The sequence below is a fragment of the Peromyscus californicus genome, unplaced genomic scaffold (genome assembly GCF_007827085.1).
Source record: "Peromyscus californicus insignis strain IS unplaced genomic scaffold, ASM782708v3 Scaffold_9__1_contigs__length_137607984, whole genome shotgun sequence".
NCBI classification, from domain to species: Eukaryota; Metazoa; Chordata; class Mammalia; order Rodentia; family Cricetidae; genus Peromyscus; species Peromyscus californicus.
Window position 1 is genome coordinate 13,923,414 of NW_026294617.1, and position 25,695 is coordinate 13,949,108.

At 43.2% G+C, this 25,695-nt stretch overlaps 1 protein-coding gene across 2 annotated transcripts in view; it reads right to left on the reverse strand.

Moving 5' to 3' along the window:
• Ccdc39 (coiled-coil domain containing 39) overlaps positions 1-23,910 on the reverse strand; it is a 37,120-nt gene extending 13,210 nt beyond the window's left edge. The window contains exons 1-11 of one of the 2 annotated variants that reach the window (XM_052729957.1): positions 23,710-23,910; positions 15,817-15,936; positions 15,217-15,363; positions 13,892-14,050; positions 12,488-12,580; positions 12,271-12,399; positions 7,684-7,875; positions 6,152-6,255; positions 5,102-5,234; positions 1,898-2,092; positions 902-1,066 (exon numbers count right to left, since the gene is read on the reverse strand). In XM_052729957.1, the coding sequence (XP_052585917.1) occupies positions 902-1,066; positions 1,898-2,092; positions 5,102-5,234; positions 6,152-6,255; positions 7,684-7,875; positions 12,271-12,399; positions 12,488-12,580; positions 13,892-14,050; positions 15,217-15,363; positions 15,817-15,936; positions 23,710-23,799 (1,527 nt within the window). In that variant the 5' untranslated portion in view covers positions 23,800-23,910. The remainder of the gene's footprint in view (positions 1-901; positions 1,067-1,897; positions 2,093-5,101; positions 5,235-6,151; positions 6,256-7,683; positions 7,876-12,270; positions 12,400-12,487; positions 12,581-13,891; positions 14,051-15,216; positions 15,364-15,816; positions 15,937-23,709) is intronic. The other variant, XM_052729958.1, reaches the window with a different exon arrangement.
• Positions 23,911-25,695: the final 1,785 nt, after the last annotated feature.

Below are 25,695 nucleotides of genomic sequence, written 5' to 3' on the forward strand. Positions count from 1 at the left end.
AACAGCACCGTATGTGGAGTGTACTCAGCACGAATTGCTTCTGTTTTTCCCTTGTTAGCTAATTAGAAAACTATGCTCAAGAACGTTAAAATAGCAGTAGCCATGTAACCTTGACATTAAAACTTGTGCCTGATCCCAAAGCCGGTGATATTTTCCAGCAAACCAAGGTACCACTTGAAAACTATGTCATCAAGCTACAAACTATGAACTCCAATGAAAAAGCTTCATTGTAAAATTAAATGTCTTGCCTTCAACTAACTCTAACAATTCTACTTTTGACCACTGGAGGCCACTCATCACCAGTCTTTCCAACTTAGTGCTCACCAGCTAAGGTTGCATCCCCCTCCCTTGCCCTTTCCCACCATTTATACTTCAACAGAGGTTCACGACAGGCATAATCAAATCCCTAAAGATGAAATGTTCTCCCTTCTAGCTGTAGTTGTTCCAAACATTATAACTGCATAGTTGCATGAGAACAAATTAGTTATGGAAAAAAAAAAAAAGCTTCCTGGTAGCACTTTTTACTGTGGCAAAAAATGGAGTTTACCAATATCCTAAACAGTGTACTCTGTAGGGATGCTTTGAAGTCAAATGGATCTGAGTTTAAATCCTTCCTCTCCATGCACTCACTGTGTAACCCTGAACAAGTGTCTTTGCCTAGAATGGTAACCATCTTCCTTACAAGGCATTTATAAGAGTTAAGCAAAACAATGTGGTAGAGACATGTAATGCAACATTATATAAAGTAAAAGCTCAAGTGAGGGGCATGACATTCTGAAAGCGTAGAAATAAAGGCATTTGCTATGTGTGTGGGTAGCTAGGCAATCAGTCTGACCACAACAGGAATGTATTGAACACTCATCAGGATATGGAACATGTAAAAAAAAAAAAGATGAGTTACATGGAGCTTCTTGATCTGCGATTCCAAAAGGGAAAGTGTGGATTTTTTCTCATCCAGTGTCTTCTTAAGTTCAACGATTTTTGCTTCAAGGGCTTGTTTCTCCTCTGAATTAATTTCTCCCTTTAATCGTGACATTCTGCGTTCTACTTGCTGAATGTAAAAATCCTGTTAATCATTTTTTAAAAAAGTAGTTAGTGAGTGTATACAAACAAGAGCGTCTTTGTGTAAATGTAGAAGCAGCACATGCACTCAACTTTGGTCTGGGCACCATTAGTTATTAAAGTCAACTTGGTCCTTCAGAAAATTAGGATAAAATCCTTTCCAGACTAAAGGGAGCAACAACACTGCTCAACAGTGAGGGTGCAGGACAGCAACACAAGCATCATCAGGAAGCAACCGCAGTGCCTCGGGGAGCTTAGGAAATTGCAGGATCTGTATCCATGAGGATTCCTAAGGGATGGTTTTCAAAGGATTAAAAAAAAAAAAAAACTGTCACTGTAACCATGGAAAGCTCAATGTATAGTGAATTTTTTTAATTTTATTTTAGCATCTATGATATTATATTGCAAAACTAATAATATTTTCAGATTAAGAAATTAAGGTGTGTGGGGGAGGTGTTTAGAAATAGATCACAAACATGAAAGGGTGTGTAGGCAAGACTGAGGGGAAAAGCCTTCCTCTGTATTGTGGAGATAAGGTGAGGGGAGATGCTCGTGTCTGCAGACCTCTTTTGTTTTACTCGGGCTCCCACCGCTCCAGGTTCCTTTACAGCACAGTCCTCTCTCCCTCACTGGAGTGGCTGTCCCCTGGCCTGTTCCTTTTAGATTGAAAACAATAACTTAAGGCTCTGTGTTCCTAGCATGGTAGCCAGCTGTTCTCATCTGCTATCCATCGAGGATATCTAGAACACCTCATTTTCTTGAGGCACTGGGGTAACTCGATCACCACAGGCGTTACAGGTCCTCAGAGAAGATACTCACAGAGAAGAGCACCTACCTGACTGTACATTATTTCCTGCTGCTTCAAGGTTTCAAAATCCAGTTTGTGTAACCGCTGGTTAAGATGTTTCAGGGAGGACTTGGTTCCTTCAATCTCTGATACCAGGGCTTTCTCTTTCATTGTCTCATTCTGTAACTCTTGAACTTTCTTAAATAGCACGTCCTTCACTATGTTCAGTTGAACCTCCACTTCCTGATAAGAAATTGTGAGAATATGGCAGTTAGTTAAATTATAACAGCTTAAACTTAGTATTTACATGAACATTAAAATTTAGGAGCTCAGAAACAAACAAGACCCTCCCAGCCAACATTTAGCCCCTGAAAATAGAAAGTTTTCCCAAGTTTCCACCACTCCTCCAAATCTCCTTTCTCCTGTACTGGAAATGAGGTTATAATTTTCTAGTCCTGCATCATTTGACCTATCATCCTAACTCCATCCCTAGCCTCAGAACTAGACACCCCGTGATTTCAGAGCTCACTGGATAGTCTTGAGGATTTAAAGGAAGAGATCATACTGTCCAATTGGGAACTTCTTAGGGCCACTATCAGGGTGAAAACTTAGCCGTCAGCTCTCCAGTGGATGTGGACTAAAGGCAAATACTCCTTCTGTGGTGTAAGCACACCCACAGTGATCAATTTCAAGCTACTTGTATAGCTACACTACTATGAGATATCATACAGAAGCAAACCAACATACAAATGCATATGTAAGAGATGTCATTTTAGCCTTGAGTACACAGCTAATCATAGAGTATAATTCACAAATGATGAATGTTATTTGTTACTTCTGATTTGAATATAATGTGTTTAGTTATAAGTCTACATACAATTTGGGTTTCAATGGTTACTGTATTTAGCAGTGAACTTAACAACATTCCTGAAAATTTAACTGCCAGCTCTTGAGAACTGGTAGGAACCAGCCCCCAGCAAACCTCATGCCCAGCCTTTCACTGAGGCTGGCACTCCTTGGTCTCCCTTTGTGCTGGCCTCTGGGAAAGAGGAGTAAGTCCGATCCTGTTGCTTCTCTAAGAGCACCTACCTTGACCTCAAGGCTTCATGACAAACATTCCAAGTTTCCTGTTGACCTACCAAACCCAGACCAACTGCAAATCACTTTCAAATACTGAAATAATTTTCACTCCTAACCACATTGAAGCTAATGAGCCTCGATGTGAAACAAAACAAGCACATGACTGACCAAACCTTCACAAATCAAGAAATAACCAATAATTGATATGGTATTTCTCATGCAATTGTCACTTCTCACTGAACTCAAGACTTTCCCAAGGATTGCTCAGCACAATTTGAAAGTCTAGACTAAGTGGTGGCAAAGTCCATTAAGCTTTTCCCAAAACAAACGAAAACAATGACAAGCACAGCCCTCTAACGTATCACTGCTACATCTGCACCAGTATTCTTATGGTCAAGTTCATCTAGTTTTCTTTGTTAAATATGAGTTTTAAAAAGTCTTTTGTAGCTGTTCGCCATGTGTGACATGTCCAATCCTCTTCATCCTTTTAAGAAAGCCTGGGTGTCTTCCTACTATCATTCATTCAATTTAGGGACTTCATTTAGCATTGCTAGCTAGCAATATAGTCAGATACCTATCATGTGTCTTCAAATGGTGTTTATTTCTTTATTCCAGTTTTCATTGCCAGTTTCATACATTTATATAATGAACTGTAGTCGCTGCACCCCGACTTCTTTTCCCTTATCCCCCTCCCTCTCCCTCCAGCACCTTTCTTCACATCGAGTCTACCTCCTACTTTCATGACTTCTCAGTTATTGGTTTGTTTTGAGACGGGGACTCACTATGAAGTTCTGGCAGTCCTGTGACTATGTAGACCAGGCTGACCTCGAACTCACAGAGATCCACCTGCCTCTGCCTCCCAAATGCTGGGATTAAAGGCATGTGCCACTACACCTGGCCTTCCATGACTTCTTTCTATGTTGTCCACTGAGTTTAATTAGTCACTTAACTGAGCATGGGTGAAAAGTTATACAGTGTTGCAAGGGTAGCTTAGTGGCTCCTGCAATAAGGATTAATTGTCAATGTCTTTCCGGAAGTGGCGAGTCTCAAGGGTCCTCCCCTAATCCGTGATGAAATGCTGATGGGCCAAGTCTTATACAGATAATTGCAGCTACAGTGAGTTCAATTCACCTGATTAGTTTTTAAATGTCACAACTTTCCTTATGCTTTGTGATCAAAAGATCTATTTCATATACTTTCAGTCTTTCAAGGATTTTTTCAGAAGTTCTAATAGCTGTCCATATTTGTACCATAGAAAATCATGTTCTTAAGGCAAAGTGAAACAAAAAGGCATGATTTATACTTAAATACCACTCAGGCCAAATGGCTTTGTTACTTGGGAATTCAGAACACATTGAGGAACCAGGTGTCATCAACTATAAGCAAAGTTGTATTTTAAATGAGCCTCATCAAGTGCTCAAAAACTGTAATGTCAGGCCGGGCGGTGGTGGCGCACGCCTTTAATCCCAGCACTCGGGAGGCAGAGCCAGGCGGATCTCTGTGAGTTCGAGGCCAGCCTGGTCTCCAAAGCGAGTACCAGGAAAGGCGCAAAACTACACAGAGAAACCCTGTCTCGAAAAACCAAAAAAAAACAAAAAAACAAAAAACTGTAATGTCTTCATTATCCCTCCTCCTCCTCTGTCTGCAAAATACAGAAAAATCAGGAAGCAGGGCTACCATGTCAAAAATGTTGATGTCATCTTCAAGATTCCAAAGAGAGGATGGCAAGGCAACTTTCTCCAGTTTCTTTAAAGTTGGTTTTAGCACACCAGAGACTGGTGGAAGAAGAGGCCAATATAATTAATGAAATGGTACATTTCATAGGCCACTTGCCAAAAATACTGCCAGATGGTAAGAGGTTAAAACAATGATGAAGTACAAGCAATTGGCCAAAATATGGGGAGGGGAGAATTTGATCACAAATACACATGAGATGGTAAGGCAGCAGAATAAGTTGTAAAACAAGGACACTGGTTAAGATGTGTGCTGCAGCACACTGACAGACACAGGTGGGGAGCATGTGCACAATAGGCACTGCAGGAATTGGCTACGGGGCACAGTGTGGGCCGCCCTTAGAAACAGTAAGACTTCACAGTCCTCGAATCCCAAGAGTAACTACTGTACTCTTTGGAAAACTGCTGTGGTTCTGGGAAAATTCAAAGCAAACCTTACCTTCACACCTTTCTCCTCCTCCTTCAGCATGTCTTCCATGTTCGTAGCCTTCTCTTCAACAGATATGGTTTTCTCAGTAATCATTTTTAATTTCTGTTTTACAACCTCATTGTGACGTTTAAGTTTTTGTAATCTAAATAGGGTTTATAAGGAAATATAGAAAACATGCTTAAAAGGATATTTGACACACAAAAACATAGTTGCTTCTTTTGCTGCAGACATTTTCATTGCCATCATGAATCTAATAGGCTATAAAGGTATTGCTCTGAGCCTCTCTGATGGAAAACAAAACAAAACAAAAACAAGAAAATCTGGAGCTTAATAATGGAGCGACTGCACTGGGGTAGAGCTCAGTAGTCTAGGGTGGAACTCAGTAGGCTGGGATGGAGCCCAGTGAGATGGGGTGGAGCCCAGTGGGCTGGGGTGGAGCTCAGTGAGATGGGGTGGGGTGGAGCTCAATGAGATGGGGTGGGGTGGAGCTCAGTGAGATGGGGAGGAGCTCAGTGAGATGGGGTGGAGCTCAGTGAGATGGGGTGGAGCTCAGTGAGATGGGGTGGAGCTCAGTGAGATGGGGTGGAGCTCAGTGAGATGGGGAGGAGCTCAGTGAGATGGGGTGGAGCTCAGTGAGATGGAGTGAAGCTCAGGGAGATGGGGTGGAGCTCAGTGAGATGGGGTGGAGCTCAGTGAGATGGGGTGGAGCTCAGTGAGATGGGGTGAAGCTCAGGGAGATGGGGTGGAGCTCAGTGAGATGGAGTGGAGCCCAGTGAGATGGGGTGGAGCTCAGTGAGATGGGGTGGAGCCCAGTGAGATGGGGTGGAGCTCAGTGAGATGGGGTGGAGCTCAGGGGCTCAGATGTCACTGAATGGTAAAATAAACACTTTACCTACCATATTCAAGGCCCTACGTTTCATCCCTAGCACCAGCAAGAAGAATGTAGCAGTTACAATCTTGCAAATATTTATATAATTGTAACCATTAGTAATTTTCTAAATACAGATCATAAATATATTTAATATTTACACATATTATATTTATATGGGTTTTTCTTACTTTGATGCTTCACCATGGATGTCCTTCTTTACTTTGGAAATGTTTTTCCTCAGAGCTTCTAAATCACTGGAAGTTCTATTGAGAGTAGCTTTTAAAGTATCCAGCTGTTTGTCAGTAGACAGACAAAAATTACATATTCACATTGGATAAATTAATTTCATTTCTGAGAAACTCTATTCTCCCTACTTCTAACTCTAAGCTAATAGCACCCATTAAAATAGCGACTTTTTGTAATTAACACATATCTGTGGATCTTTCTGATTCCCACATCAAATTTTAAATGACTTGTTTCATAGCATGAAAATGGTAAATATCTTCATATATAAGTTGAAAGTACGTGTGGAAACATCTTTAGGGGGTAACAAAAACACTCTAGTTAGCTAGCAGAGACTATTCAGACTACTCCCACAACTACATGAATGTCCTGGAAGCCACTCATTCGTATTATGTGAAGGACGGCTGGGTCTTTGGGAATTACACCCCTGTCCACTTCCCTGCAATGGTTAAAGCTCTACAGCTCTCAGCAGTGACGTCTAACATAAGCAGAAATTACTTTCTTTAGAAACTTATGTAATTATCTCTTTGACAGAAAAAAATAATCAGAGAGGAAAGTACAACGTACTGTATAATAAAATGGTTTCTAGCGTTCTGCTTTTGGCCTAAGTAGTGGTAGCTTTAGCTAGCAGGGACTCAGAACAGAAACATTATGGAGGTCCTTTCATTGCTGAGGACAGGATCATTAACTTGCACTATGCAACAGTCTAGCTGTTATGGAACCTGCAGAAGAAGCCGAGGACAGGAGCTTTGCTCTCTCTGTGTCAAGGTCATTCATCACCTACTCCTACGGCCAGACTGAAACATTGTCCCTTAACAAAGTGGAAAACAACTTTAGCAGGTCACTGGCAGAAGCTGTGAGCCAATGTCACACATCCTCGACACTGGAAAGACATTCCCAGCTATCTCTCAGAACACTCCAGCAACACTCCTCATGTGTGCCAAGTCCATCGTGATCCCTATGTGAAGCACTAAGAGAATCTGGCCTCACACCCTCACAGATGCTAGACTTGGAAAGAGCCCTGGCAGTGCCCAGCATAGATCCCTGTACAGGACCTGAGGTTTAAGACACTCCCTGTGGCCTCGCCATCCAACGGCTCAAAGTACCTCAAAGTCCCATTGAAAGTACCCTAAAGTCCCATTATGGGGATATGAGTGCACTATGGTGGCACATGCCTTTATTCCCATTGCGTGGGAGGCAGAAACAGGCAGGTAGACCTCTGATTTCCTGGCTAGCTTGGTCTATATGGCAAATTTCAGACCAGCCAGGCCATAGTGAAATCTTGTCAAAATAGAAAGAAAAAAATAATGAGCGCACACAACACACACACATACACACACACACACACACACACACACACACACACACACACACAAAGATTTAAGGAAAAGAGCCGGCAAGCCATTCCCTAATCAAATAGGCCTTTGGCATGACAGAGCAATCTGCTAGGAACACAGAGCAGTGTTTGGTGACACACCTCATCCTTCAGCTGACTCCTGCTGGCTTCATGCTGCTGGTATTCCATCCTGCACTTTAAAACTTTCCGCTCGGCAACAGAAATTCTTCTCTCATATTCTACATTGTTCCCAACCTCACTCTCCAGAAACTTGATCTTTTCTTTCACCACACCTTCTTTCTCTCTTGTTTCCTGCTTGATCCTTGCTAATGTCTAAGATTGAAACAAATGTGCGCATTTAAATATTGAGTACCAACTAAAATACAAAGGAATTTTGTTTTCATTTTTATATTCAGTACTTATTTTTTATGGGGGGAAAAGTCTTTAAAAATACTTTTACTGTTGCGGGGAGTGTGGTGTTGTTGTTGTTGTTGTGACCCTGGGTAGTCTGGAATGCTCTGTGAAGACCAGGCTCATCTTAACCTCACAAAGATCTGCTTGCCTCTGCCTCTCAGAGAGCTAGGGTTAAAGGTGTGTGCCACTGGCCGGGCGGTGGTGGCGCTCGCCTTTAATCCCAGCACTCGGGAGGCAGAGGCAGGTATCGGATCTCTATGAGTTCGAGGCCAGCCTGGTATACAAAGCGAGTTCCAGGAAAGGCACAAATCTACACAGAGAAATCCTGTCTCAAAAAAAGAAAAAAGAAAAAAAAAGGTGTGTGCCACCACACCTGGCTAAAAATAAGGTGGATTATCAATATGCTACACCTGAATATCTATGAATTCACATTATTGAACGTCAGTGTATTTTTTATATCTCTCTGGAACCTTGTTGAAGAGCAAGGAAACAGTTAGCCCTTTATACAGGAAGGGAATACCCACCCCCCAAAAAAAGAAACAAAAAAAAAGAAATAGTACCGAATATTTTTTGCACAGAATCCTAGGCCTCAGTGAAAATTTATAAATAGACCCATTTTTAATCTTTTAAAAATAACACTTAGCCAGATGTGGTAGCACATATTTACAATGCCAGCACTCAGGAGGTTGAATGGAGAGTAGCTGAAGTTTGAGGCAGCCCTGAGCTCATGGTTCAAGGCCAGCCTGGGTAAACAAAGAGACTCTGTATCAACAAAACAACATACAACAAAAATACATTTTTGTTATTGATTTTATCTTAGTTATGACTTCTATGGCTGTGAAGAGACACTATGACCATGGCAACTCTTAAAAACGAAAACATTTAGCTGAGGTGGCTCTTACAGTTTCAGAGGTTTAGGCCATTATCATGAGGATGGGGAGCCTGGCAGCATGCAGGCAGACATGGCACTGGCTACATCTTGATCAGAAGGCAACAGGAAGTGAACTGGGACACTGGGTGGTATCTTGAGCATATGTGCGACCTCAGTGCCCGCCTCTACAGTGACACACTTCCTCCAACAAGACCACATCTACTCCAACAAGACCATATCTCCTAATCATGACACTCCCTATGAAATTATGGGGGCCAATTACATTCAAATTACTCAATGAGAATGTCCTTACAGGCTTCTTGATGATCTTAAAGTTATAATAATAAAAATAATCCTCAGAATTCTATATCTTATGTACAGGTAAAATATTCCAAGAAAAAGGAGATCATAACCCCTACCCAACAGAAGCTGTTGGCTATATTATCCACAGGTAGCCTTGCCTCTACCCTGAGAACCAGCTTTCATGGTACCAAAAGGCACCATGCAAGCTTCCTAATGAGGGAAGCAACCAACAGTCCATCTACGATGCCTATGAACCACATCAATAACCAGCATGGCACAATGGATGAAGTAGTGGCAGTCATACCTTGGCAGTAACCTAATTGGACTAATTGGACTTAAGGCCCACTTAAGAGGAAAATCATTCTTAGTATTAGAAACCTACCCAACTACCCCGGATTAGTGAAGTCATGGATGCTGGAGGAGAACCTATGACCACTTTACTAAACAATATAATCTCTAACTACATCCTAAATACTTTTCCTTATACTCATAGATAAGTGTAGTCTTCACTCTTCATCGAGGAAACTTCCCTTTGTGACGGACAGAGACCATAACAGAAAATCATAACCAATCAAAATGCAGAGTTGTGGAGCCTCGTCCACTCCCACACCTAAGGTTACAGGAACATTGAGAAAGGAGAGGGTGGAAAAATTGTAAAGCCAGAGCATCTGGACGTTTTCTATGAGACTGTGTCTCCTAGCAACATCAAAAGTTCCAATTGGAAAGTCTCACCAACATGACTGCCCAAACATGAGCTAAACAAGAACAATAGTGACATGCTAAAGTAGATCGGAAAAGTCTGTGATGCCTCAACCCTAGACAAAGAACTACAGGTAACTAAGGAATCCTGAGTGGGAGAAACAGTCTTCCCTAAGGAAGAACATACCAGTTGGTTGTCCTATACCAAATTGTCAGTCCTGAAAACTTACCTGCAAACAACGTTATAAAAATTGAACAGGCTATATTTAGGGATATATGTGTGTGAATGTACATATATATATGTATATATGTATATATGTGTGTATATATATATATACATATATATAACAACTAATAAAAAATAGGCCATGAATTGGATAGAGACCAAGGAGGGATATATGGGAAGCTTTGGAAGAAGGAAAGGGAACATAGAAATGATGTAATTATATTAAAATCTCAAAAATAATAAATAATTTTTTAAAATGTGGGTTGGGATGTTTATTGTGTTGAAGTGTTTCTTGTGGCTGAAACATAGAAGGGGAAGGCTGATGTGGAAAGGGAACAGGGCAGGAAGGGGTGAAACATGAACAAAAGAAAGGGCAGGAAAGTGAGGCTAGCAAAGTAGGGCTTTCAGGAACAGACTGAGAAGAAAATCAAATGCCAGTCTTGAGAGGTCAGTTTTTAGACAGGATAGAGCAGAGGCCATTGAAGGGCTGGAGAGCACGTCAGGTGGGACTTTTAACTGTGACTCAGGACAACAGAACTGATCAATTAAAGGGGAAATCTGTCCTAAATCATATTTCTTTTAAGCTTCTCCAAATGAGATTCCATCAAATAACCAATTTTAAGGTGATGTTCTTACATGTTCTCTTTAACAATTTAACACTCTTAAAATGTAGTATTCTATATCACTATTGTGCTGGGACAACCAAAAGACTGTCAGAATCTCTGTTTAAATGTTTCAAATGCTCACTTGAAAACCTTCATCACATTGGCTTTTCTGCCACTAGGCAGATAATTTAATACCAACAGCAGCATCCATGTTTGTTAGCAGTGCTGTTTATGATTAAGTGGTACCATGGATTTAACATGTGTGTTGTTCAGTAGCACAAACTGGGGAAAGGGAGGAAGAGAAGAGAAATCTAAACTGAATAGTCTGTGCCCTATGCAGTGCTGACCAGAGATCTGTGATCTTGGACCTATTTGATTCACATAAACAAACAGTTAGGACTTGAGGTTTGAGAGTAATCGGAACTCAGGTGTCAGCCTCAAGAATGAAGAATGAACATGATTTAACTGTAGTCATTCTTCTGTAGTTCAGCAGATCCTCAGAGGAGAGGCTGGCTCCAGCCTTCAGGGACCGTTGCTGTAAAACCAGAATGGTTCTCTTTAATTCTTGCTAGAGAGGTGTGACCCTTCTGTCAATAAAACAGGTGTCCCAAGCAAACCACATCCAGTCTCCAAAGTCCAAACTCCCAGTCACTTCTGCTCTTCATGGAGATTGAAAATGGGCTCAACTCCTCTTGCTGCTGGTTCCTTTCATCCCCGGTTTCTTCTGTTCAACTCCTGCTCTTCCTATTGTCCCCACCAATGTTCCTTCATGGTTTGCCCAAAACTTTCTCCTAAATCCACCTGTAAGTGATGATCCTGGGCCTGAAGTAGTACCACAGCATCCCTGCCCTCTTTGAGCTTTGAATCATTGGTGCCACGGCTTCCTGGCAGCCAAGCTTCACCTCTGTACCCACGTCTTTGCCTGCATTATCTACCACTGCCATTTCTTCATACCTAGAACATAGTGCCAAACAGCACCCTGTGAAACCCAAGTTACTACAGACAACCATGGGTCAGGATTACTGGAAGAAAGTCTCAATCCTCAAGGATTATAATACTATAAGCAAAAAACAAAAACAAGCCGGGCGGTGGTGGCGCACGCCTTTAATCCCAGCACTCGGGAGGCAGAGCCAGGCGGATCTCTGTGAGTTCGAGGCCAGCCTGGGCTACCAAGTGAGTTCCAGGAAAGGCGCAAAGCTACACAGAGAAACCCTGTCTCGAAAAACCAAAAAAAAAAAACAAAAACAAAAACAAAAACAAAACAAAACAAAAAAAAAAACACTCTGTAGAGTTCCATTTGCCAGAACCACTGAATCTCACTGAAAAGTGAATTTCAAGTAGCAATATAATATACATTTTATTTTGTTGGTGGTGGTGGTGATTGTTTATTTTGTTTTGAGATGGGGATCTCTCTATGAAGCCCTGGATGTCCTGGAACTCTCTCTATAGACCAGGCTGGCCTCGAACTCACAGAGATCTGCCTGCCTCTGCCTCCCGAGTGCCAGGATTAAAAGCATGCACCAGCACGCCTGACTATGATGTACATTATAAATTGATGTGCTAAATAGGAGACGGTAGAGCTCAGCGTTGCGGGGTCTGAGCTAGCTCACCAGGGCACAGTTGTCTATCTCCTGGTCGCGCCTCTGCATCTGGTGGATGGTGCTCTCCCACTGCCGGATGAGCTCTTGTCGTTCAAGGTGAATCTTCCGGAAGTCTTGTGCAGCTTTATCTAATTCTAACTGTCAGACAGATAGAAGGTTACACTTCCATTACTAAAATCCTTATGCAAATATCACCTTGAAAAGTAAGAAGACTTTGTAAACCAACCTGTGCACTTAGCGTCTCTGTTAGTTCATTGTCTAGAAGCTTCCTTTTCTCATTACACTCCAAAGTCAGCCTTTCTAACTGCAGGGTCAGTGCCTGTGGTGTGGGTACATAGAAAATCCATAACTACCAGTTATTTGAGTTTTAAAGCTGGCATATAGCATATCTAGTATTCTTTCTCATCACATCTTATGTAAACACTATATAAACAATATAAAATAATATGTATTTTCCTCATTGTCTAGCCCCAAGGATTAATCTACTGTTTGATTATACCCTCATGAAAATGCACTTGTTTCTAAGATGCTTTTTAACACAAATTAGAAAAAAAAAAGACAAATATAACCTGCCATTTGAAAATATTTAAAATAATGCATTTGGTATTTAATCTGCTAGAGAATAGCATGTTTGTGACACTGACCTCGCTGTCACCGGGAGAGATTCCAAGTAGATTTTACATAATATTACAATGACTTAACAATTGCAATATAATCTTAAATTGATACAAAGTAGGATAATCAGCAATCAACTGTATATCTCAGAACATAGCTTGATGTTGTATGGATATGTATATACTATTTGGTATTCCACGCTTCTTAATATCCCCATTAGTTATCTATTTGGCACTTCGTCTTGAAGTACTGCCTTTAAAGAGAATTATCCAGAGATGCCAGATAATGAAATGGTAATGAGATTTAGTCTTTAAAAAAACATTTTTGGTGTGTGTCTGTGTGTGTGTGTATATATATATATATATAAAATATGATTATGGTTTTTAGACCATGACACACATGTGGAGACTGGAAGACAACTTTGTGGGGTCTCCTTTTTTCCTTCTTCATATGGTATTCACGATGAGGTTACCAGCCTTGCACACCACAGACATTTCCCACTGAGCCATCTCACTGATGCTCAAATAAGATTAGTTGAAACATTACATCAGTAAAATATTGTCTCCTTTTTTAGATTGTAAACATATTTTCACCCAAGAATGGGGAAAAGAGTACAATTTGAATAATAAATCCTATTTTCAAATAAAAAATATTAAATCAGTAGAACTTACATGTAATAGTCAAATTAAACATCAAACAAAAGTATCCAAAATTAATTGTTCTAGTACAACCAGAATTTTCTTTTCTAAAATGCTTTAACTAGTCCTTCGAAGTTCTAACCCAGTTCTCCAGTGGGTCGGAGGGCTTCAAAGGATTAGCAACAGAGCCCGCAATGTGCTGTAGGATTTGACTGCAGTCATTTCTCTAGAGAAGTGACAGTGGATTTCAATAGCTTCTCAGAGGAGTCCCTGGCATAAACCTTCGAGGACAGTTGCCTTTAACATCAGTAACTACAGCTTCATGTTTTAAAAGTTGCCTCAGAGAGGAGTCGCTCTGGCAATTTCTAACGTCTCACCCTGATTTTGTTATCGTCTTGCTTGGAGTACTTCTGAAGGGTGAGAGAGTCGTTGTCTTTATGAGCCGACTCCTCTAGCCAGGCCTCCAGCGCTTGCTGGTCCCAGTTCATCTGACATTTCAAGCCATCCAGCTTTTGAGTAGCTTTAAATATGCCAGTCTAGTTTCCAAAGAATGAGGGAGAAAAGGTGGGGACAAAACATTATTTTGCAAACTAAAACAAAACATAGCATTATACTATGAAACACAGGGAGAAACCCAGTCTCTGCCTTCCCTACGGCACAGTATGGTCGCTTCTATCACTACCACGCTTGTATTTTAATTCTCCAGTTCTGAAATGGAGATGATCATCCGTGGCCAAGAACAGTGGTTAAGCCAAAGATCTTGTGAAAAAGCTTGAGGGTGGTTCTCTCATACAGAACTCATTAGATTCCCCCCCACCAAAGTCACCCCAAATGTGTGGGAGTGTGTGCATCATCAGTTAAAATAGCTTGTTGGTGTGATAGATAAACCCCCTGACAAGTACCCTCCATCCATTTCCAGTCATATCTGCTACCCTAAAGAGGCCTCTTATATAGAGATTTGGGAGCATTTTTAATTGAATTAAATATAGTGCAGGGGATAAATTACTTCTGTAAATATCGCTTAAGGAATCCATAATCACAAAAGAAAGCAGAGAATGTATAAGTAAAACCAGTGAAGGTTATTTACACTGCATATATAAATGTTATATTACAACATTAAAATATGCATGTGAGTGTATATGCATTTTATTGATTAATGACTGATGTGGAAGGGCCCAGCACACTGTGGGTAGTGTTCCTGGGAGGTATAAGAAAAGTAGCTAAATTGAGTCTAAAAACAAGCCAGTATGGAGTGAGTGTTCCTCCATGGCTCCCGCCTCTGCTCTGGCTTGCGTTCTTGCCCTGACTTCTCTCAGCGCTCAAGAGAGATCAGTACATGTAAACCAAATAAACCCTCTTCCCTAGTTGCTTGTGGTCAGTGTTTATTACAGCAACAGAGATGCTAGCCAAGACAGGTCCCAAAGTTGACAAATGAGTTTAGGTGAAATTTAAAACCAAAAGTGCCATGTCTGTTAACAGCGCCGCCTGTACCCGGCAGGCTGCAGAACACAGTCCCTGGAGGAAATGAAAATAACCAGCTGAAGAATAATAGCAGAAACATAATATTTGGTCATTATTTCATTCAAACCACAGCTCTGTGTCTTTTCATTGTTAAAAAAAAAATGTAAGTAAATCACAGAAAAGCTTGGTGCTCCCTGGAGAGCACAGGCGCAGAGGCAGGACTACAGCAAGCCACACCCACTTCCTTATCGCTCTTGCGTTCCCGGATGGTCTCCATCTCCTTCTGCAGTTTTTGGATCTCATCCTTGACCCGTCCCAGCTCTCTTTCAGCAATGGCCTTAAAATGTTCTTCACTTTCGATTTCATACTCCCTTGCTTTGCAAAGAGACTGAAGAATAATGCACAAAATAGAAGCACTTTACATTTCTCTATTATAAAATATAATAAGCTTCTACATGAAACAGCCCCAACCCAATGCTCAGATGGACTTCTGTTAACTCCATCAGGGTAGAATCTCTCCCACTTTAGCCTGGCTCACCACCCATGAGGAGGTTAACCGTATACTTCTCGGAGGACTACTGTCAGGAGTTCAGATGTTATATGGTATAAACTAAAGAAAAGGAATCTGTAAGAGGACAGTCAGAAGCTAAAACTCATCCCTTACCAAAAAGTGAAAAATATTTGGTATAAATACTTGAGGAAAAGGTGCTTATATTGAATCAATCACATGTAATACTTAACAGAGATAATTTGAGATATTATTTACATTTGAGATAATTATTTACATACTAAGGGTGAACATCTCACACAACACTATCAACATGTGGCAATATTTCGGTACCTGTGTAAATAAAAACTCTTGATTCACATTTTTAAGGTGAGAAGTCATAGAATTAATTCGATCTTCATAGTCACGAAGCTGATCTTGCAAGTTTGATTTTTCCTTCTGCAGTTTTGATAACTGTAAGTAATAAATGTCATGAATAACAAGCAAACTAAATCTTCACTTATTTTGTAGCATAGTCAGTTTGAGATGCTATAACAAAAATACCACAGACTTGATGCCTTAAACAACAGAAATGGATCTGAAGGCTAAGAATTACAAGATTCCTAGTGAGGCCCTTCTTACTTTGCAAACAAATGTCTTCTTGCTGTGTCTAGACATGACAGAGAAGCTAGCTCTTTTCACTTCTTATAAGAACACTGATATAATTTATGAGAGCTCCACCTTTGTAATGGTTGGAATGAGAATGGCCCTCCATACGCTCATATACTTGGTCCCTTGTTGGTGGAACTGTTTGGGAAAGATAAGGAGGTGCAGTCTTGGAGGAGGTGTGTCACTGGGGGCGGGCTTGAGGCTTTAAAAGACTCTTGCCATTTCTAACATGCTCTCTGCTTCCTGCTTACAGTTTTGAGATATGAGCTATCAGCTGTTGCTGCTGCCATGGACTCTAACTCTCAAGAAACCTCTAACCCTAATTAAACACTTTCTTTAATAAGTTGCCTTGATCATGGTGTCTTATCACAGCAACAGAAAAGTAACTTATACCAACATCCCTGCAGAGACCCTTGCTCCCAAACACCATCACACTGGGAATTCAGACATCAAATGAAAAGTTTTGGAAGGATACAAAAAAAAGGATACATCCAGTACATGTCATTATTTGGCTTCTTTAAATGTCCACAAGAACTTCTTAAAAATCTACTGGGTTTTTTTTTTTTTTTTTTTTTTTTTTTTGGTTTTTTGAGACAGGGTTTCTCTGTGTAGCTTTTGGAGCCTGTCCTGGAACTTGCTCTGTAGACCAGGCTGGCCTTGACCTCACGAAGATCCACGTGCCTCTGCCTCCCTAGTGCTGGGATTAAAGGCTTGTACCACCACCACTGAGCATACTGACCTTTTAGATATATTTAAAAAAAACTTAGAGATAATTTTGGGACAATTAGTACTATAGTTCACGTGATGGAATCTCCCTTTACTTTGCAGTACCAGCAGGGTCATTGCTGGAACACACTTCTCACATAGCAGGGTTATTTCCCTGTAGGCAAATGTGAAACTCTATCCCATGGCTAGACCATGGGCTGTCTTCTTAGGTTTCTACCACTTTGATACACACCATGACTAAAGGAACTGAAGAGAAAATGGGTTATTTCATCTTACACTTCCAGATAACAGTCTATCACTGACAAAATTGGGCAGGGACTCAAGCAGGGAAGGTAACCTGGAGGCAGGAACTAAAGCAGAGGCCATGGAGGATGCTGCTTACTGGCTTGCTCCACACTGGTTGCTTAGCCTGCTTTCCTATACAGCTGAGGACCACCTCCCCACGTGTGACACTTTCCCACTGTGGGCATGGCCCTCCTGCGTCAATCAGTAATCAGGAAAACGCCGCAGACCTTGCCTCCAGGCCAGTCTGATGGAGATGTGCTCTCAGTTGTGAGTTCCTTCTCTCAGATCATTCAAGCTCGTGTTAAGATGAGAGAAAACCCAGCTGGCCAGCACACTCGGTAAACAGGATCAGGAAAACAAAGGGGCCAGTAAATGTTTGCTCTGCAAACCTCCATATAAAAAGCCAGGCATGATGACATGCTCTTGTTGCCCCAGCACTGAGGAAACAGAGACGGGAGGATTTCTCTGACTCACTGGTCTGCCATCTTAGCCTAATCTGGGAGCCCCACATCCCAATAAGAGACCCTGCCTCAAAAAGTAAGGTGGAGGGAGCCTGAGGAGTGACAGCTAAGGTTGACCTCTGGCCTCTGCACACGTGTGCACACATGTGCACACGTACATTCACTCACATCCACCACCACACATTCCAAACATATACGCCAAAAAAAAGAAAGAAAGAATGAAGCAAAGGCTGGGGCCATAAAACCTCAAAACAAGAACCGTACGTTCAAATACTGAATACATAGTCAGCAGGATTGTTCTTCTAGGATGGCTCTTATACACTCATAGATTTAATGAATTTAGGTAAAGCCTAACAGAATACTCTTGCATACTTAGAACCGGTATGTTAACAAATTTTGCTAATAGAAATAAGACACTGTATAGATGCTAAACAAACAAAATAAACTTCTGAGGAGTTTCCAGGAAGCTGGAACACAATGCACCAAGCCTGGGTCATCTGAGAACTCAGGAAGTAGTGTGTCCTCATGGTCTTGAACTACATGCCCTCACTGAAGGCACCTCCCTTCCACTGAAACACAGAAGCAAGTCGTAGGACTTTCACCTAGTGAAGACAAAAACTGTCGCGTCCGCCTCGACCAGCAAGGAAGACGCGACGCCAGACTCTTCTCCAAGCAGTTTATTCAGGAACCTTGAACAATCTTCTGACCCCGGGGAAAGCCATCTTCTTCTCTCTCACTCTCACTCTCACTCTCACTCTCACTCTCACTCTCACTCACACTCACTCTCTCTCTCTCACTCTGATCTCCTTCCTCTCCTCCGATCTTCCTCCTGGGGAAAGCCAGCCCATGCCCTTTATAGCCACTGGGCAACCAACCCCATAGTGCCACATGGACAATGCCGATAGGGTCAGACATACGCAAGCAAGCCAGATTAGGTCCAGGTGTGCGGAAACAAGCCAGATCCTAGCCTTAGCCAAATAAGGAGCATCTGCCATCGGGAAGGCAGAAGCCGGACGCCGGCGCCATCTTTGAGGCACGACTGTGCACGGCTCTCTACAAAAAACACTGATTTACTCAGTTGTTTCTTGGATTTTACTAAACCTGCAGACTAGCATTATTAGATCTTAGTACTGCTGTGAATATGTCGGAGTCTGATAGACTTCTGTTCATACTGGCTGTTGCATTAGCTTTTGTTCTCGGTTTTAACTCTCTTTTGTTGACTTTGACACTGTTGTTAAGATTTGCTTACTTTTCTGTCTTCTGTGTATTGGTATTTTGTCTGCATATATGCCTGTACACCATGTGCATGCCTCCTGCCTGCAGAGGTGAACAGAGAGCATCTGACCACCCAGAACTGGAGTTACAGATGGTGTGAGCCATCTGGGAATCAAACCTGGGTCCTCTGAAAGAGCTGAGCCATCTCTCCAGTCCCTTGATGCTGTTTTTAAATTCACTGAGTTCTTAGCTTCTTCACTTTTTTATTTACTGGTTTAACTATGGAGGTGTGTAAGGCTATGTATTTTCTCTAATTTTTTTTCTGCTTCCCATGGATCTGGATACAAAGAAGTCCCCTTGAATTATTTTCTAAAGGATTTTTCCAGTTCAATTTTTTGTTGATATAAGACTAACCAAGAATGTGTTTAGAGAAAGATGTCTCAGACTTTAAAAAAAAAATTTACTGAAATTGTCTCTGTAAATTCTGTTGATTTAGTGTCAGGGACTATGGCTGGCAAGATTTCTGTTTTATCTACTATGAATCCTGCTGTATCAGGGGATATGAGCTTTAAGACTTCTATTTTATGATATTTTAGGGACTACAATGGTAAATGACACAATAAAAACATTGCAATTTTAACCATTTTGAGATTACGTTGCATAGAATTAAATACACTTACCTGTTGTACCACCACCACTCACCACCCACCACCACCACCACCCATCACCACCACCACCCATCACCACCACCACCCACCACCACCACCACCACCACCACCACCACTCACCACCACCACCCACCACCACCCATCACCACCACCACCCATCACCACCACCACTCACCACCCACCACCACCACCACCACCACCCATCACCACCACCACCCATCACCACCACCACCCATCACCACCACCACTCACCACCCACCACCACCACCACCACCACCCATCACCACCACCACCCATCACCACCACCACCCATCACCACCACCACTCACCACCCACCACCACCACCACCACCACCCATCACCACCACCACCCACCACCACCTCCACCCATCACCACCACCACTCACCACCCACCACCACCACCACCACCATTACTACCACCCATCACCACTACCACCACCACCACATACCACCCACCACCACCACTCACCACTCACCACCACAACCATCACCACCACCACCACCACCACCTACCACCCACCACTCACCACCACAACCATCACCACCACCACCACCACCACCACCCATCACCACCACCACCACCACCACCACCACCACCACCACCACCACCACATACCACCCACCACCACCACCACCCACCACTCACCACCACAACCATCACCACCACCACCACATACCACCCACCACCACCACCACCCACCACTCACCACCACAACCATCACCACCACCACCACCACCACCCACCACTCACCACCACCACCATCACCACCACCACCACCACTACCACCTTTTCAAGTTCTCATTTTGAACTGGTGTGCTCTTTAAATAGAAACTCCCCACACTCCCCCTCTCTGGTCCCAGGAAACCACCATTCTGCTTCCTGTTCATCTGACTATTCTGTCACTTATAAAAGGATGGCTACATGTCATCTGTCCTGCTGGGTGTCATTCATTTCAAGAGCATGATGCCTTCTTGACCCATCATTCACTCTCAGCAGGAAGGTCGGTGTTTGGGTCTACTACATGACTCAGTCTCAACGTTTTTATGGGCGCCCTTCTAAGATGCGTATCAAGTGATATACTCTCTCTACGTTTCCTATTGTTTTGTATTGTTCATGATCTCTGTGCCTTTGTCTGTTACACTTGTCTAATTCTGAGGAGGGCATTAGTGAAGTCACTCACTACAGCAGTATTTTGCCAATGGTGCCTCCAGAATGAACTTTCTGTTTCTCCAACAAAAGCATTATGATTGTAACTTGACAAGCCCTCCCCAGGGCTCCCAGACTTTATTGCTTCTTTTTTAAATATATAAGTATATACAGTGATATTGTTGAGGACATACACATGATATACCAAAACAAACAAACAAGACCTCAGGGGAAACATAATTCCGAACTCAAAACCAAGAACTAAATACACACAGGGACATATACAGAGAGAGAGAGGTTGGAAATACAACAGACCCCTGCAAGACCATGGTGCCCCAGAAAGCGACAAGCAGAGAACCTGGAAACGTAGTTGATCATTGTGGTTACCAGAACAAACCAAACATCCAAAGTTAGACCCACAAATGTCTCCCGAGATTCTGTCTAATAGGAATTTGTAATGGAATGGAAATCAGCGCAGTATTAGATCACTCATCAGCAACACAGCAACACAGCAACACATTCCCAATCCTAGGGAAAATATATTTACAAACTATTACCAAATGTGAAGGTAAATACAGCCATTCTCTGTGATTGGAGGCCTCAGAGTGTTTCATCACATCGTTTTGGAAGGTGACTCATGGTCTCTCAAATAAAGCAAAACAACTTAAAGAAGGAAGTACTTGTTTGAGCAGATCTGGGGAGGTCAGTCCCTGGTTGCTTGGCCCTGTCCCAGTGGGGAACATGGAGTGAAGACCCTCACCTCATAGCAACTGGGAATCAGAGGGGAAAGATCTGGGAGCCCAGCAAACCTACAAAGGCCATGCACCAGGAACCTGCTTCCTCCAAGCAGTCCCCACCTCCTCGGTGCCCATAAAACAGGAGGTCGTAAATGGGTTCATCTATTGACCAAGTTACAGCTCACGAGCCAATCACATCTCAGCTGGGGGTCAAGCCCTCAACACATCAGTCTTTTTTTTTTTTTTTTTTTTGGTTTTTCGAGACAGGGTTTCTCTGTGTAGCTTTGCGCCTTTCCTGGAACTCACTCGGTAGTCCAGGCTGGCCTCGAACTCACAGAGATCCGCCTGGCTCTGCCTCCCGAGTGCTGGGATTAAAGGCGTGCGCCACCACCGCCCGGCACATCAGTCTTTTGAGGGGATATTAACTCATATTCAAACCACAATCAGGAGGCTCGGGACAGTATCTCAACAAAACAAGGAAATAATCCAAGGGAGGTGGTGTTGGAACTGGAACCTCAACCTAGCAGGGAATTGGGAATTCCCAAGTCAGCAGCGCAGAAGAAGGCCTGTGGGAAATTAGTCCTACTGGGAACTGCAGGTCGCCAGTGGCAGTCAAAGGAAGGGAGGAGTGACAGAGTCTTACGCCTCTGCTTGGGGTTTCTGAGCAAGGACGCGGATGGCTGAAAGTATAGCACCCAGGACCTTCCTGAAATGACCAGAATAAACCCCAACCAGCGAGAAAAATTCAGGAAAGATTAAACTAAGCAACATCACCCACAGAAAGGACCACTAAATCAATGTAAACATAAGCAAAACAACACTGGACTACACGAAAATATAATAAATCCTGGTGATAAAACCAATAAAAACACATTTCATTCTATTTGAGTATCTTAAACTTACAAAGTTGCTTTGATAATGTCAGGGTTTGTCCTTTGTTTGGTGGTGGTTTGGGGATTTGGTTGGGTTTTGGTTTGGTTTGAGACGGGTCTCACTATGTAGCCCTGGTTGGCCTTGAACTCACAGTAGTCCATTTGCCTCTGCCTTCTCAGTACCTGGATTAAAGGTGTGTGGCACCATGCCCAGGATAATGTCCTCATTAACTCAGTTTTTGGCCTTTGAATTTCTTTCCACTGCTGTATAATTTTTTAAAGCGGTTAATACATGTAATATAAAGCCCTATGAGACAAATACGGCAGCCGCACCAAACAGCACCACTTAAGGCACCCTGTGTCTTTGGTGCCTTGTGATAGCATGGAGGGTGATGGTTTCCACTCGCCTCACACCAGGGTGGCAAGCAGGTTCTAAGCCAACAGCTGGCAGCTATGACTCCTGCACTGTCGGGGATCCCAGGGTTGACGGTCTTTAAGGGAAAATGCAATCAAGGCAGAGACTTCTGAAGTTCCCACTCTTCTCAGCAGATCCACTCAAGGGATTTCTATTTTCATTATTCATAGGGCAGGAAATATTCTCTCCTACGCTGTCAGTTTGCACACGTTGTCCGTTCTTGGGCCATCTTCCCCACACCCTAACACCGATTTGTGAGAGTTCAGGCCGGCTGCAAAAGATGTGCAAGCTTTGTGGAGCCAGCTGCAGTTTTTGATTTTGTTTTTAGCGTGAGGATTAAACGGGATGTATCCCAGTTGGTGCAAGTTCGTCCTACAGTGTGAAATATTTCACCCTCCTGTGACACCTTGATCCTCACTTTGAAACTCCACACTGCATACTTCACTGAAATGTTCCCTCTTGAAAGCAACTCAAACCACTTTAAGCATCACAGACACGCTAATGCCCACGAGATCGCTGTCTTGCGTGTGCACGTGCGTAAACGGCGGTTACTAGGCAAACACCAACAATCCATCTGCAATCGTTAATTGGATGAGGGAAGCCTGCTACCTGGCACCTAAAACAGCTGAAGGAGCGAGATTCCGGGTTTCATGATCCTGAATAGCAATTGTTACTTCGATAAAACTTTCAAATGTGTTATAAATGATAGGAGCAGTAGGTAAAGTGAGGAAGATGGGCATCAGACCTAAGGGATGAGGCCAGGGCATGGTAGGCGCAGATGAGTTGGGCAGCGTGGCACCCAGACCTCGAGGGTCTTTGCTGGCACTCCCCTGATTCCCAATGGATACCCATCTGGCCTTGCATTCTAGTCGGTCCTCACCTAGTCCTCCATCCCACCACTGGTCCTCATCTGGCTGTCGTGGCGGTGCTCAACCAGCCCCCACCCTCACCCCTCCAAACCCACACCCCTCTCCCGGTTGTTCAGCGGATCCTCTCCTGTCTGTCCCCTAACTCCTACCGGATCCTCCTCACCTGATCCTCCAGCATCTTGTTCTCCTGGTTTGCCACTGGGATGGCGAACCCATCTTCCCAGGGCAGCTCTGACAGAAACTCGCTGCTCATGATGCACAGGCTTGAAGCGAGCGCAGACAGACCCCAAAAAAACCTTCCCTGGAGCGCGCAGCCTGAGTCTGCAGAGCCTGCTTGATTGTACTCTGCGGTCCTAGCAACAGCTAGGCGCCCTTAGTTACCAAACAGGAAGTACTAAGGCTGGAAGGCGGAACTTCCTTTGAGAATTCCCTCGTTCTTTCTGAAGTGGGGGCCGGGGCGGGGGGGGGGTGGGGGGAGGGAGTTGCTTGCCCGGTTCTGTGAGGCACAGCTTTCCTTGCAAGGATAGGCATACTTCCAGGACTTCCAGAACGAGTAAATCTGCGACCTCGGCTGCCCCAGAGGATCACAGAGTTCAGGGAACGGAAGACACAGGGTTCCTGGGATGCCAGGATGGTGGACTATAGGGTGCAAGGATGGAGGACCACAAGGTTGCGAGAGACTATAGTACCCAAAAGGAACTTCGAATTTATTCTTGAGCCATATATGAGGGACCATGGTTCGAGAACACAGATCCAGGCTGCCCCAAATAGCGTGTTCTAGCATGGAAACTGTTTGACGGCGGTTTTGTAGTTGCAGAAGAAAAGGAAACTATAAATCAAGGCATTTTCCCATGCCTTGATGAAAATGTCACCAAGGACAGTATAGCACAGTTGGGAAGTCTGAGCTATAGGCTTTAGATATAATCTGATGACATTCTTAGCTTCTGGGTTGGTGGAAGCTAACGGTCTGCTAAGTTAACACACTTCAGAAAGTATTACCTGGTAAAATGGGCAATGGATTCCCACTGTGTTAAGGAAACTGAAGATAGACCAAGATAATTTGGGGTCTGCAACATTCCAGCTCTCACACCATCGAAGTTCTGATCAAGTCAGGAGGCCTGGATGGAGGTGCACAGCACAACAGTCCTGCCTACCCAAAAGGCAAGCTGACAGAGCTAATACACTGCTTTCCAAACACCATTTGGGTGTTGTGTGTGTGCCACACACTGCTGTGAGAGTAAGCCAAGGAGAATGTGGTATTTGAAAAGTTAGTTCACTTCTTAAATTCTTTCCGATTGTAATGGTCTTCACCAGTTTCATCCAAGCCCACTTGCAGCAGGTCATACACCCAACCCAAAGTCCTAGTATTTAGCTCTAGCGGCTCACTCTTCTGGTTCTCTAGACCCATCCCCTAAGGGGTTTCTGGTGGCAGGTGCTAATGGCAGTGACTATAGCGCCTTAATTATCCACAGCTAAAGTCAGGGACAGGAAGGGGGAAACATAGGAGGGGGAAGTGTAGGACATTAACGGGCAGCTCTCAGAGTCAGCTGTTAGAATGTACACCCGGCTCCCCCAAATGGAGGCATAGCTTGAGAGGCAGCTCACACAATTAACCCTACAATCTCTAGTTTCACAAAGGTGGCAGCTTAAGGATCAGTGGTCCTAGATGATAGAATATACACCAGGAATTCTTCTGCTTCCTCCCAGCTCCCCGCACTCCCTCCTATGACAGATTCAAACCCAATAACCAGCCTGGCCTAGTCACCTGTTAGAACCCAGAATGTCCATCTGCATTGAGCTGTGTCTACACTCTTCTCTGAACAATAGAAGACATTCTCCTCTCCTTAATGGCCATCAAATTTAGGTGGTTTTCGTTCAGACATATTCCTAATACATGTAGGTATGAGGATAGGAGGGCTGGTCTGGTATAAACTGGTTTGGAGTACATGTACAGTAAGGTAAACAGTGTCCTCTAAGTGAGATTTTTAGGGAGAATCCCTTACTTACCATCTCATGCCTGTGTACAATAGAGTGTGCCTATGACTAAAATCATGCATCTTAGGAAGGAATGTGAACACTGAGCAAGGGATTACATACATCATCCAAACCTGCCAGTCAAAACACCCAAACTATGCCCCTAGTCACTGAA